This window comes from Octopus bimaculoides, chromosome 4, assembly GCF_001194135.2.
Source record: "Octopus bimaculoides isolate UCB-OBI-ISO-001 chromosome 4, ASM119413v2, whole genome shotgun sequence".
Lineage (NCBI taxonomy): Eukaryota > Metazoa > Mollusca > Cephalopoda > Octopoda > Octopodidae > Octopus > Octopus bimaculoides.
The window spans coordinates 28,487,067-28,502,442 of record NC_068984.1 but is presented as its reverse complement, the minus strand read 5'-3'; the positions used below and the strand labels follow the sequence as shown (position 1 = coordinate 28,502,442).

The following is a 15,376-nucleotide window of genomic DNA, read 5'->3' as shown; positions in this document are numbered from 1 at the left end:
GTGCGGGTGGCACATGAGATGCACCATTTTGAGCGTGGCCGTTGCCAGTACCGCCTGACTGGCTCCTGTAGGATTTTCGAGCAAGATCGTTGCCAGTGCCCCTGGACTGGCTTGTGCAGGTGGCACATAAAAGACACCATTGCAAGCGTGGCCGTTTTCGTGCGGGTGACACGTAAAAGCACCCACTACACTCTCTGAGTGGTTGGCGTTAGGAAGGGCATCCAGCTGTAGAAACTCTGCCAAATCAGACTGGAGCCTGGTGTTGCCATCCGGTTTCACCAGTCCTCAGTCAAATCGTCCAACCCATGCTAGCATGGAAAGCGGACGTTAAACGACGATGATGATGATGATATGTGTGCATATAAATGTATATATATATATGCATATAAATGTATATACATATACACCTGGTTATTGTTCTCTCACCTGTCTTTGTCGTGTTTTCTGTCAATTCGAACTATATTTATATATTCACTCACACACATTACCTGAGAAACTATATTACAAGATGGCATTGGTTTGTTAACATGTGATTAACTCAGCTCCTAGAGAACCTTGAAGACTTGTGATTAGATAGGATTTAACTGAAATTTAGGTGGTCTCTGACTGAAATATATTACTGTCAGTGTACTGCACATAAAAGATGTCTTTCGTTCGATCAGCATGTGGTTGAGTGAATATAACCATTGTCAAAGGATCAACATATGGTTGAGTGAATATGACTAGATCTCTACATCCAACTGCATTTCTCTCATAATACAAGCTCTGTATATTGAATTTGAATGAACGTTTCATTTGTATGCAATTTTGTAGTTTGCTGAAAATATCAAATATAGGAAATTTTTGAATGTTAAGTTTGTTTACATTGTATGAAAACAGCTTACTTGGGTTAGTTTTTGGATTAAGGTAAGTACATAAAGTGTGGGGAATTTTGTCGTGTTTTATTCTGGCCAAGTCTAAGGGAAGAGAAACAAAGGTTCTTTCTTTAGACTGTCTTTTCCCAGTATATAATGATAAATTTTATTAACATGTGTTTGGAGTCCGGTTGAATCTTTATCACTGTCATTGAGGTGTCTCTGCCTGACCCATTGTATTGCTTTCTAACTATAAGTTTCTCTCTCCATCTCTATCTCTGTTTCCCTTATATAAAAGTGAAAGGATTTGTCTATTTATTTATTTCAACCATCCACCTGCCACGGTGATTAAATTGACTAGGAACACTGTACATGATGAATATCCAATAACAAACAATCTTAATCTCCATATTTAACTGCATTAAACTTTGGCAGGCTTACCTTTATCTATTCTGAGTTACTTGAAAAGTGATATTCCCTTCCCTCTCTTCTATTTGTTGATACCTTTGTTTACCTCCCAATGCGTTGTTTCACTTTAAGGATGCTTATTTATCCATCCATCATGATATTTCGACTCTTGTCCATTGTTTCAAATATGTTTTAACATTGTCTTTCTAGCCTTTTTCAAACAATCACATATGATTCGTCCCAAAGAATCAACCTTTAAATAAGAGTTTTGCTTCCACTGGTGAAAGCTGTACGTATCTTTCAGAAAGCTCCATACCAATTTAAATTTATGAGCATTTGCTGTTAGTTTATGTGCAGGCTATGTAGGAAGACAGAATAAAGGGGCTTTTGTCAGCTTATCTCTCCGAAAAAATAGCTCCCTTTGCTGCTGAAAAAAATAAACTCACAGAGGGGAAGTTTCAATGTCTTCCTTCAATTTCAGTACACCATTTATGTGGCTGTTTCTGACAAGAAATTTCGCTTTCATGTAAAACAATCACATTTTGTAGTCATTATTTGTAATCTACTCCCAAAACACTTCAGTAGCTCCAATTTGCATCGCTTACAAACTTATATGTTCTATGATCATTAAAGTGCAACAACCTCCACAATAACCAGCCTTCAATTTGATTTTCCATTCCTAGGTTAATCGGAAACGTAGACTTCCATATGGCTCATAAACCCTCCCGGTAGTTCAATTATTTGATGAAAACATACCACCAAAACAACTTAAACTGTCCAAAGGATGGGTGTTTTTGCTAGTATTTATGTGTATATGTATATATCATCATCATTTAATGTCCACTTTCCACACACACATATATATATGCAAACCCAAAGGGTTGCAACACATGTTCTTCTACCTGAGAATTAGAGGTTTAAAGTGTCCCATATTACAAGGTAGCATACTACTGAGAATTAAGATTTTATCATATAGAATTATTTATTTACAGAAAAGTTTTGCACTTATCCTCATTGAACCTAGAAGGTCATGCCTGCAAAGTGAAGATTTTGTTGTTTGTGAGTGCAGCTGGCAGAATTGTTAGATCATTGAGACATACACCTTGTGGCATTTGCTCTGGATTCAAATCTTGCTGAGTTAAACTTCAGTTATCATCCTTCCAGTCAAAAACTGGGTTTGATGATACTGACTACCTCACTTTCCTTCAAATTTGCTTAGCTTGTGCCTAAATCAGAAATTACTATATCATTTTTGCTATCTTTCTCAGATGAAATCATTATTATTATATCATTTCATCATTTCATGCACCTTTTCCCTTGTAGGTATATCACAGTGTTGTTGTTTAGCACCAAGTCATCTCTTTCACCAGACCATTTCTTGGTTATTGCCAACCTGATTATATTATGTAATATGTTTTCTTATTGTTTCAACATAACAGAGTGAAATTTGAAGATTTAGCTTCTATTTCAAGTAAATCAAAAAACCTTTTAGGCCTGTACCCTTTATTAATTGGTAATAAGATATCAATATTTTTTAGTTCTAATACCAGTGGTTTGGTCAATCGCATTTGTGTTAGAGTGGATGTTATGTTGCGCAAGTTGTTTTGGAACTATATTTACAGTGCTTTGTTGTTTGTTTCTTTTGATTGGTTTTGGCTTTTGTAAGGTATTATTTTATTGAGATTGGAGTCTTGTATAAAAATGCATACTCTATATCATAAATTCTGTTATTATGTTGAGAAAGTTCAGCACAGAATGTGCACTATGCATAGTAATGCTATTTTTAGCTTATGGATATTTCAATAAGCTTGTACATGTTCCTTTCTATCATGCATAAAGCAGCAATTGTAAATAGTATTGCCTGTATTCATATGCCACATTAATTATTTCAATTTTCAGGTTCTTGTACTTTTGATAAATTTTGTTGTATTTTGATAATAAGCTGGTTTTTCAGGCCCCTTTTCATTACATGCTAGAAACAAGAGAACCATAATCAATATGTTCTATACAGATTCTAATCAAGCTCAAAACACACTTTGTTGTGATATCATATGTTATCCTTCTGAGTTTTCATTTTTCAGCTACTTATATACATAGTCACATTTTCTCTTTCTCACTGCAAAATTAGTACTGATTCAAATCTGGTTGTAGTAGCTGCCTGTATAGAGTACCCAAGGAAGATATGTTTCTCTATCCAAATCTGCTTTAAAAAAATTAACTCAAGAACTTTTCCATTTTAAAGGCTTTTGAATATCTCTAAAACTTTCTATGGTAATGTGTCTTTTCTTTTATTTGTAATTGTTTTTTTTTCTATTTCATTTTTATATACTTCTTTGAATTTATTGTTATTCCTCCCACAAGTTGACAACAAATGTTATATGCATCACTTATATAATCTCCACATTTGTTTCAAAGTTTGACTTCTCAGTGAATAATTGAATAAGTTTGCATTTATTATTGTTACAGTTTTTCCATTCTCTAATATTCAGTCTAATTCTAAATTATTATTGTCATTACAATAGTAATATTACTTTCTAACATAGAAACACAACACCTGGAATTCAGGGGAGTGGGTTAGTTGAAACCATCAACCACAGTACTTTACTGGTATTTCATTTTACTTATCCTAGGCAGGGGGAAAAGTAGGTTGACTTCTGTGAGATTTGAACTCAAAATGTAAAGAGTCGAAACAAATACATTCTTGCTTGCTACCTTTTATAGTAACAGTAATAATGTTTTAAATCAACAATAATAATAATCCTTTCTACTATAGGCATAAGGCCTGAAATTTTGTGGGAGGGGACTAGTCAGTTACATTGACCCCAGTGTTTCAATGGTACTTTATTTATCAACCCCCAAAAGGATGAAAGGCAAAGTCAACCTTGGCAGAATATGAACTTAGAACATGCTGATGGACAAAATACCACTTAGCATATCATCCAGCATGCTGATGATTCTGCCAGCTTGCTACCTTAATAAATAAATAATAATAATAATAAATATAATAATGATGATGATTTCAAATTTTGGCCCAAGACCAGCAAGTTTGAAAAGGGGGTTAGTCAATTACATTGACCCCAGTGCCTAACTGGTATTTATTTTATCAACCCCAAAAGGATGAAAAGCAAAGTTGACTTCAGCAGAATTTGTACTCAAAATGTAAAGGTGCTGAAATACCACTAAGCAGTTTGCCCTGTGGGCTAACAATTTTGCCATAATGATAATAATCTTAAAATTCTCAGTCATTTCAGCCAATGCTTGAATTATATAGATTTGTAGAGAAACCATCTTAAATAAGTGGAAAGCTCAACTTTATTGAAACAAAATTCACTCCCAAAATATTGGGAAGAGTTTTACCTAAAAGCCAATTTATGAATCCATTTCAACAAACTTTCAATAAAGAATGTAAATATTGGTCTGACCAATATTGAAGTAAATCATGATCCATTTTAGCTTTATTTCTAATAATATTTTCCCTCAGTCAATCTATATCAAACACAGCTGTGTTTCTCCATAGGCTGCTGCAGTTGAATAACTTATAACTTCAAACTGCAATATGATATAAAAGTTTATATGATTTTGTGACTTGATTTTTATTACAGTGGGTGTTAATATGCATGTGCGTGTGCATCAGTGTGTCTTTGTGCAACTGGGTGTATAGTGACTAAGATACATCACATATCAGCTGACAATTTCCCTTCAGCTATAATTGCTATAACACATTCCTTGTATTTTTCTTGAATTTTAAAATAATAATTTGAATAATATTTTTCTAAACACTTAGTTTTTTTTTTTTTTGGTTTTTCCTTTCTTACCATAATATTCAGAGGAATAATTACTTGTGTTCCATCTGCTTACATCTACTTTGTAATCTGTATGAGAGAGAAAGAAATTGATTTTAGGTTTAAGATTACTAAGAGGGAGGGGAAGAAGAAACATTGTCTCTTTTTTTTCCTGATTCATACAGGCAGCATTGATTAAATAGCAGTTTCCAAATCTGTGCAAGATGTTTAAAGCTAGAGAAATAAATTTTGAATTTTAGTTTCAAGGTGCCATAGTCCAATAAATAATTGCTTATTGTATTGTTGAGAAATTTTGCTGAATCTCTAAAATCAACCAATATTTTAAATGGCCTGTCTGTTATGATATTTATTTGGGACTTAGAGTGAATTAATTACCATATGGAAGCAAGATCAATGTGTTTCTATAGACATGGAATGGAAATGAATGATGCCCTTGGTATGAAACCACATGCAATTGAATAGCAAACTGAGTGTGAATGAAATTAAAAATTGGTGTATTATTAGAGACATTTGTCGGAGCAGATAAGCTACACAACCTACATTAATAATGATGGTTATTAAAGTAACAAGATGGATGATGGTAAATAATAGTCTATCTTGAAGGGGTAAAAGCAAACATACAAGCCCTACTCCAAGCTAATGAATACAAAAACTGAAACATTTTGACTGTTAGGAAGAGAATAAATATTTGACATTTTTGAAGGAGCACTTTAGCACAGTTAGTTTGATGTTATCTAAGAAAGTCATCATCATCATTATCGTTTAACGTCCACTTCCCATGCTAGCATGGGTTGGACGATTTGACTGAGGACTGGTGAAACCAGATGGCTACACCAGGCTCCAATCTGATTTGGCAGAGTTTCTACAGCTGGATGCCCTTCCTAACGCCAACCACTCAGAGTGTAGTGGGTGCTTTTACATGTCACCCTCACGAAGGCCAGTCAGGTGGTAGTCTACTAATATAATTAATCAAACATAGGTAAAAATACTGTAAGTTTGTTTCATCAATATTAACATAGGCCTTCAGAGTTTTTAAAAATGAATACTCTTTTAAATTCTAACCAGTCAATTTCAAAGTATCATTGGTTATTATCATTCAGCTATCTAAGAAAATTGGTATAATATGTCTTATAGTTGGTTAGAATTAATAACCAAGATTCTATGGAGATTATCTTTTTTATTTCAGTATTATATATTAATTAAAGGCTCACTAAGCAGCAATGGTTAAAATTAAGCTATGTACATTTGTATTTTAACATCACATGTACATGCAATCTCAGAAAGATCTTCACTGCAATAACTGTCACTGGGGGTGGGGTATCCTCCTCACAGACAGTGTATATGAAAATACTCTGAGCTGCACTAGGAATAATGTCATTGGAGTGTAAAACCTATGTTTCTGAGTAGACTTCATCAATCACAGGCACGGAATCCATTATTCATATCCCACTAAAAACTGCAAAAACTAGATTTGCTGGCATGTGCAATGCTTTTTCAAGTTGTAATTGATCAATTAAAACTCTCTTAACAACAATGATTAAAATAATTATGTGTATACAGTTTCATACACACTGGAAATTGAAAATATCTTCATTGCATTAACTGTCTTGGAGGAGGAATTTTCTTTGTAGACAATGTATGTAACAACACATTAGGATAGGCAATCAGTGACATCATTAGACTTGCCAAACCTTTGCACATGTCAGCAAATTTACCATTTGCCATTTACACATAAAAATAGCACTTCTTAGTAAGCTATAAGTAATGGATTCAGTGTGAATAACTGATGAAGCATAACTATACGAAAACATCTATCTTCTTGTGGGGTTAAAAAGTTCACCTCACAATTTCTTTGTGTGTCTTGAGCAAACAAGCGTGGGCAGAATTTATATGGAAGCCCATCGTCTATATGTTTGTGTGGAGTGAGGGTTGAAAATCTTCAAATTGACAGCACTTGGGTGGCAGTAACATTTGTTGAAGTCACAGATAAACAATATGTTCTGCATTTCAGTAGTTTGATGTGCGAAGACCAGTGGATACATCTTAATTAGGAAAAATAAGATTTAGCATCAAGATGATCTTTGCACATCAAGCCATTGAAATGCAGCACATCTCGTTTAATTGTGACTTTAACAAATCTTATTACTGCCCAAGTAGTGTTAATCCAAAGATACCTAGATGCACTCAGATATATTTGTATTTTTATGTATATAAGTACACATTTATATTGGAGTTTGGTGCAGCCTTCCAGTGTACCAGCCCAGTAAAACTGTCCAACCCATGCCAGCATGGACAACGAACATTAAATTATGATGATATATCTATTCACAAATGTAATGTGTTGGTGTACTGCATGCAAGATTGTTATTGATAAGAATGGAATATCTTTAATAGAAGTGATGTGAACAGAAATAACTATTTCACCTTTGTTTCAGACATTTCTTCAAGAATCATTCCATTCTTATTAATAACAATCTTGTGTAGTAAATATTTTCTGTTGTTGTTAAGTCAAAGCTGAGATTTGATGTAAAATGTTTTCCTTATTCTAAGACAGAAATTACCAAAGAACCTGCAACTAATTTATTCAAGTCACCTGTAAAAAATCATATAATTTTTTTTATGATATTTAATGTCACCAGTTGCATTTTTAATTTTATGTCTTTGCAGTAATAGATAATCAAAGCTTGAATGTTAAATATGTTTGTATTATTTTTTTTAAAGGCAGATATTTTACTTTTTATTCACTTTTATACAAAAAAATGTAAACATATACAAACTTTGCAAAGTGTAATTACATATGAAAATGCTGAATAAACATGAAATATATAAATTCATATTTCCATAGAATTCTAGTTTACTAATCACAAAAAAAAGGTAAATTCAATTAATTAAAACCAGAACACTTAATTGTACATACACACATACCTTAATTTCAAATTGTAATACATATTTTGCCTGCAGAAATTGGAATATCAAGCACAAAATCTACGACAGTCAGTTCTTCAGGAACACCTGGCAGAGAAATCTTTATTCCTGGAAAACATCCACAATATCCTGTTATAACACAGAGGAACCATCAGACTAAGACAACTCCCTTTGCAAGTGGAAGTTCTCGAATTGAACGTGAGTGAACAATAAACCATATTTTACTCTGTTGTATTCATCTTTCAGATTCATCTCAGTAAAATGTTTTAAAAGTGTACCACATTTCTACAAGAGTTCATTTTGAAACCTTTTAAGAATAAAAAATAAACTATTAGAAGATCTGCACAAATAAAAATTTGAAAATAAGCTAATTAAGTCTTGTGGGAACAAGCATTTGAGAGGGTAGCATTTTCTTGAAAATAATTGGACCTACTTGCCACTGCATTCATCAGCCCACCTTTCATTCCTCCCCATGCATCATTCACGTGCATCATGGAGACCTTGAGAGCTTCCCTTATTACATTTAACAGCAAAAATACATTATGCTTAACTCGTATCAAGACAACATCACTGCATCCATTCCCCACTAAACATGAGTTGCACTTGGGCAAATCACTTGCTGGTTTTCATTATTACCAGGGTTCTCTCCTGGAGAAAGCACATCCTTTGTACAACTAGGACTGCATCTAAAAAGCTGACCCTTCTCTACAGATCCAGAAAATATTTCAGAACTCAAGAAGGTTGAAGTGATACCTTCAATGGAGTACTACTTACAAATCTGAGATGGTGCTATTGTTATATATACAGATATCCTGGACAGCATCTAGAGAAGAACCACTTGATTGACTGGTGTTTAATCACTAACAGGCAAACTTCAGCCTCTGACCCACAAGCATGCTGTCTTTTCTTTCTGTCTTTCAATGTCACTACTATAAGGGCCTCTGTTTCTCAGAGGTGAATGGTCTTGTACCTCATCTCTCATCACCTTTGTTTCTTACAGTTACCTCAGTTGAGAGTGGCAAGACCTTCCCTAGAACATTAGCTCTCTGAAAACTTTACCCTGCTCATGTCTTCCTGCAGGCATTGATCTCAACAGTTGAAATGGCACATTAACAGCATCAAGTGCACTGATCTTAGCAGGCTGGCAAATTTCATGAGCACTGCCCCTTCTACCAGGCTCAACAAATAGAAGGTGTATGTGTGTGTGTGTATATATAATTGTTTAGAGAAAGAAGATTGATTAGAAATTCTCTCACAATATAGAGGTTTGGACCTAGAAGTGCTCAAGAGCAACTTGAGATGAAAGATATAAATATGTAATGTGAAGAAACAAAAGACCTGGTAATTCAATCCACAAACATGACTCCGATTAGAAATGGATTTAAAGGACAACTATACATGATAGATTAAAAATTTATTAATATGCAGAAATTTTTGAAAAAAAGTTTATAAGTAAATAAATCTATTAAAAATGTATGTGTAAAGTAATAGATTTTCAAGAATCTCTGGATTCAGACATTAAAAACGTTAAAATATGTATGTATAGGTAAAAATATTGAAGAAAGTCTGAATTTTAACTTCACTCATTGCATATTTTAGTTTGTTTCCATCACCACTTCAGACTTTCTCCAATATTTTTAACTATACATACATGTTTTAACATTTTTATGTCTGAATCCGGAGATTCTTTCAAATCTATTACCTTATACATATATATTTTTAATACATTTATTTACTTATAGATTTTTTTTTAAATGTCTGTGTATTAATAAATTTTTCAATCTATCATATATAATTGCCCTTTAAATCCATCTCTAATCAGAGTTATGTGTAAGGATGGAATTGCCAGGTCTTTTGTTTCTTCACATTATATATATATTATAAATGAAGATTGAGTTGCTACATGGGGGTTAAATAGTTGGTTTGTGTATCTATATGAAGAAAAGTATTCTTCTATGTCCCATCACCTGACTTTATTTGTGTACTCTGACTACATTGTATATTTTTGTCAAAAAGTGCTTTGGTCACCACCTACAGGCAATTCTGCTGGCAGTTGTTTGTTTTACAATTTTTTTCCTTTTAGTTTCCCTCCACCTAGGAAGCATATAAGTTTCCTATCTTCCAATTTACCCTTCCTTGTTTTAATCCAGTGTGTCCTTAAGAAAGTTAATCTCTCTTCTTTAAAACTAGATTAGTTGTCTTTTGAGAAACCTGCTGATTACACTCATCATTTATTTTGCTTTTGAAGAAAACTTCCAGCTAAAGTTTATCAGCCAATTACATCCCTAGTAATTTTAACTGTTATTATCATAAAAGTGACACAAAAAGTTAGCCACCTGTGTGCTGAATTACTTTTGTTTTTCTTTGAACATGGTTATCCACAATGAAAAAGGTCTGTATCTTTTACATACCGTAAGGTTTCTTGTTCTTATCTTAAGAATGTCATTCGTTTTCCCTCCCCATTCCCACATGTGATAACTCTGCAGATCTTTGTGTGTGTGTTTTTTTTTTTTTTGTCAATTATCTTTTAGTGGAAGGAACTTAAAATGACGCAGATGATACATCACATGATAGCTTTCCTTTCAATTATCTTAAGACTCTATGCAACTATATCCAAGAACATAGTTCTGTTTCCTTTATCTTTCAGGACAGCTCTATCCAGTTATATCCAAGAACATTTAGTTACATTTCCTTTATCTTTCAGGACAAGTTACTTAGATTAAGCACTATCCATCTGCTTGGTATCTATGCAAAGAGATTATTCCTAATTTGCTATTGATATAAGTCTTTTGAAATTTTGCTAATAGTATTTTTATTAGTTATGTTGTTAGTAATATAGGCATTGTTGGCAGTAGTGCTAATAGTGCAGTTGTTTTTAATTTTCTATTATGGATTTAACATAGAAACACAATTGCCTGGAGTCTGATTCTTATCATATTTACATAAGATCATACTTTCACTTCCTTCAATAGAAGTATCAGAGTCTGTTTACTCTGCTAGTTAGGGAGGCAAATGATATTGAATAGCTTCAAAAGAACAAGATTTTTAAGCTAGAAGGATATTTTATGCCTCCCCTGAAATCTAAAAGGAAACTGTTCAAATATTTTGAATGCAACTCTCCATGTTGACAAACAAAAAATGATAATGAAATTATGATGATAACAGTAAAAAAAAATGCAATATAGCATTTAAATTTTCCCTTTGATATATTTCTGTTCATTATTTTTCTATTTCTATTTTCAGAAGGACATTATACAGATACTGCAACCTCTCTATACACAGTGCCATCGTCCATTTTAATTCTGATTACCATATTGCCAATTCTTGAGTTACTCTCTGGAGTGTGATGCAATTTTTTCAGCTTGTACATTTTATTAAACAACTGGATTTTTAAATGTTGCTGCTGCTACTGCTGCTGCCGCCACTCAAAGTCTAAATACAAGAAAGTAATGGACTTTTACATTTTTTTTTTTAAATTTTGTTTTTCCTCCCATGAAGAACAAATCAATTTTGCTTTTGCCAACACAAAAATACAATTTACGAACAGGAAAAAATTTAAAACTAAGCATGAATTTCTATGATAATAATAACAACACAACATATACACCAACAATAACAATAATAGTAACGATAATCATAATAATAATGATAATATTATTAAAGTGAAAATAAGTAAATCTCATCACACAAAGCAGAAAGTAAATAATGGTCAGCGAGCAAACTTTCTATCAGTTTCAATAATTAAGCAATTGTGAAAGTTGCCATGGCAATATTAACAAACAACAACACTATCATCCACAAACACAACTATAAACAAAGTAGGAAAATGGAACACACAGCAGCTAGACAATAGAACATAAAACACCTGTTTCTGAAGAGTATCTAAATACCAAATATTGTTTATACAATGTAGAGTTGCCAAAGATACTATAATAATAATAATTAGATTATAAGGAGAATGAGAAGTTGCAGTGTTCATTCATTCCAAAACACTATGAAAATTTGAATATTAAATTCTACAGCAATTACAAGAATAAGAGCTGTGTAATGAGAAGGGAGATTAAGAATAATCAGCAATAATATTAACATTTAAAATTCATCATATATATATATATATATACACACACACACATATATATATATATGATATATATATATATATATAAATGAGAGGCAAGGTGGGAGAGAGAAAGAGCAAAATAAAAAGAATGAGAGACAGCGAGCGAGAGAAAGATTGCATGCTAATGCTTAATATATCGCTGTGAAACAGAATAAATAAATCAATAATGGTCTCATGAACTACATGAGTATTCTGTTTTGTGTTTTTTTGTATATATAATTGTGTGTATGTATATAAATATGTATGGGTGTGGTTGTATGTGCATGTGTGACATGTATATATGCATGTGCGTGTGTGTGTGATGTATTAATGTATGAGCGTATAGCAATATTCACATACATGTCTATGTATGTATATGTGTATATATATATATATATATATACATATACAATGTAGAATTATATATAAACATACATTACATGCACACACCCACTCACAGATATTCCTAGCAGATGTCCTTGGATGGATATATCTAAAGAATTGTTGAAACTTCAACCAACTCAGAACACTACAGAAAAGTCGTTAGCTTCTTCACAGATGCTAAAATTTTCTTTTTATTCTTCATAATAAAGGGATAATGTTAGCAACGATGCTGATGACAATGACAACATCGGCATTGAAGGTGTTGATAATGATGAAAAATAATATAATGCTTTCTTTTTTTGTTTTTTTTAAAAATCCATTTCTGTTATACAAGAGAATGGAATTCTAACAACCGAGAAATAGAAAAATAATGAAAAGAATAAATAAGAACAAGCAAATTGGAGTAAAGTGCTTCTTAAATATGGGAGAGAAAAATATTACCTAACAAACTGGAATGGTATATTACTGTTGCATTTTGTATGTGATGATTTTGGTCTTGAAGTGCAATATTATTACAGGTATCCATACACATACACTCTTACATAAGTTTACTTGTGTAATATGCAGACACACATAAGCATATTCAACATTTACTTTCACTGGTAACTTGATTTGGACAATTTGATGGCAATAACCTTTGAGAAATATTTGACTACAATTAAAATAAAGACAAATTTAACACTATGTATATGACTGGATGATAGTCATAAAAACTTCCACTTTGGAATTATTTTTTGTTCATTTATTTTTGTTTTGTTTTATTTTTGTTCAACATAAAGAAAAGAAAATCTACATAAATACTAAAAGAAAATGAACACCTATCACTTATGAGTAACATGGAAATATCTGATCAACATCCAAGAAATGTGCTTGATAATTTGCTTGAAATGTTTATTTGCATGAAAATATATTAAGGAAAAATGGCTTTGATACATTTTTTTTTTTTTTTTTCATATTCAAAATCCATAAATTCTTTCTCACTTAATTTCTGTCTGCCTGCCTGTCATTCTCCAAATGTATCAGGTCATATCATGAGTTGCCATATAGGGTTATTTGATAATATTTCTTATTGTTTCATGTAAATAAAAGTGCATGAAATAAAACCAAAAAAAAAGATAAATAAATAAAAGGAATGTTACTTATGGAATGACCAGATATTCCTGCCACAACTTATTTGAATACAAGTAACTGGCTGAGTCCCATCTTTTTCTTTTTGCCCCTCATAGTCATATTTTATCTCTGAACTAAGTATAAGTGGCTTTTAATTAACAAATATTTTGTTGTAGTTGATTTGTTAGGTTTCTATACATCAGGCAATTTTTCCTTGTGTTATGTTGAGCCACTGTAAACTATGTAAAAAAACAAAAAAGAAGAAGAAAAAAAGATAACAGAAGAGTGGCAGCATTTTAGAAATGCTGGGAAACTAGATTTTATGTTTATTTTTGTTTCTGCCTTATATTTCTTTCCTTCTTTCTCTATTTTTGTATCTAAATGTTCACATAATATTATCATAATTCCTTCCATAAATGAAGTTTCACAGTTAGATATCTGACAGCAATAACAAATCAAATAAATGCTGACCATTAAGGTTTATTAAACTCCTTCAACATACCAGACATCTGATGTATTTTGTTGTTTTTATAGGAGAAATATATTATAACATACTATAAATATGTATTTTTTATTAAATTTAGTAAATAAAGGTTTGTCATGCTTAACACTCCTTATGAAACAATAGACATATATTTCCTTTCTTTCTGCCTTATGATGAATGCTTTTTCTTCAATCTCTCGCTCTCTTTTCCTAAATCAGTACTTGTTGATTCTAAAGGGTGCTTTGGCTACATATAGTTGTCAGTAACAGTCCCGTGGTAGATTAAAGTAATGAAATGCTTTGACATATATAAACTGCAAAAATATATCCAATAGATGTGGAGATTAAAATGAAACAAGTTCCTTGCATTTCATAAATATTTGCAAAATAGACTTTAAGATATACATGTCAAGTATTTCATGTAAAAGGCACTTAAATTACAAATCATTTGTGGAATGTCTGTAAAATACATAGAATTATAAACCCTAACAAAATTTAGCACTTCATTTGCAAACTTATTTCTCCAAAACTCCTATCAGAAAAAGGAAATTAAATTTGCATATCTTTGCTTCTCTACTTCCTGAATCTTTATATCTTACCATGGCAGTTGATCTTCAAGGTAGCTGTTGGTTGATATCTCTGCCAGTTATTGTTTTGTTTGTTATAATTCACTGGTTTGTTATTGTTAAAATAAGTTAGAGATGATAAATGATGAAAATGCTATGGAACTATTTTATAAACTATTGAATATAAGTGTTTAAAAATCAATGTCATTTAAAGATATGGTCTTCTTTCATTGGATGACAATCAATCTGTTTAAATGTCTTTAGTTACTATTGTTTCAATTCATCCAAAAACAAAAAGAAAGAAATGAAAACATTTCAATATTCGGGTGTAATCAGTTAAAATAAATTAAGAAAAAAAAAAAAAATTGATTTCTGTTTCATAAAATTTTCAAATTGTCTTAAAGAAATCATTTTGAATTATTATAATTGTATATGTGTTAATACATAATATGAATATATACTTACATTTCAAGAAAAAATATTGTGTGTGTGTGTGTAAGTAAAGGAGAAAGTGTACTTCTTATATGGAATAAAGTTTAAATATTGGTTCAAGGCTAATGATTCACTGCATCAATACACCATCCAGGTTTCTTGCCTTGTATGTTCACTAGAATGAAATCACAAGAGCAGGAATCATCAGCTTCAAATTCAAAGTATAAATCTTTTCAGCACTCCAATTAATACTTATGTTTGTTATACAAAATATGACATTCCATACTCTGAGTGACACTGCTAAGGAAGTGT

The 15,376-nt window shown here is 31.9% G+C and overlaps 1 protein-coding gene across 3 annotated transcripts in view; it reads left to right on the top strand.

Moving 5' to 3' along the window:
- Positions 1-14,208, top strand: part of LOC106882996 (lachesin) — a 360,914-nt gene extending 346,706 nt beyond the window's left edge. For all 3 annotated transcript variants that reach the window (XM_052966996.1, XM_052966994.1, XM_052966995.1), the window contains exons 7-8: positions 8,027-8,188; positions 11,234-14,208. In XM_052966996.1, the coding sequence (XP_052822956.1) occupies positions 8,027-8,188; positions 11,234-11,337 (266 nt within the window). In that variant the 3' untranslated portion in view covers positions 11,338-14,208. The remainder of the gene's footprint in view (positions 1-8,026; positions 8,189-11,233) is intronic.
- Positions 14,209-15,376: the final 1,168 nt, after the last annotated feature.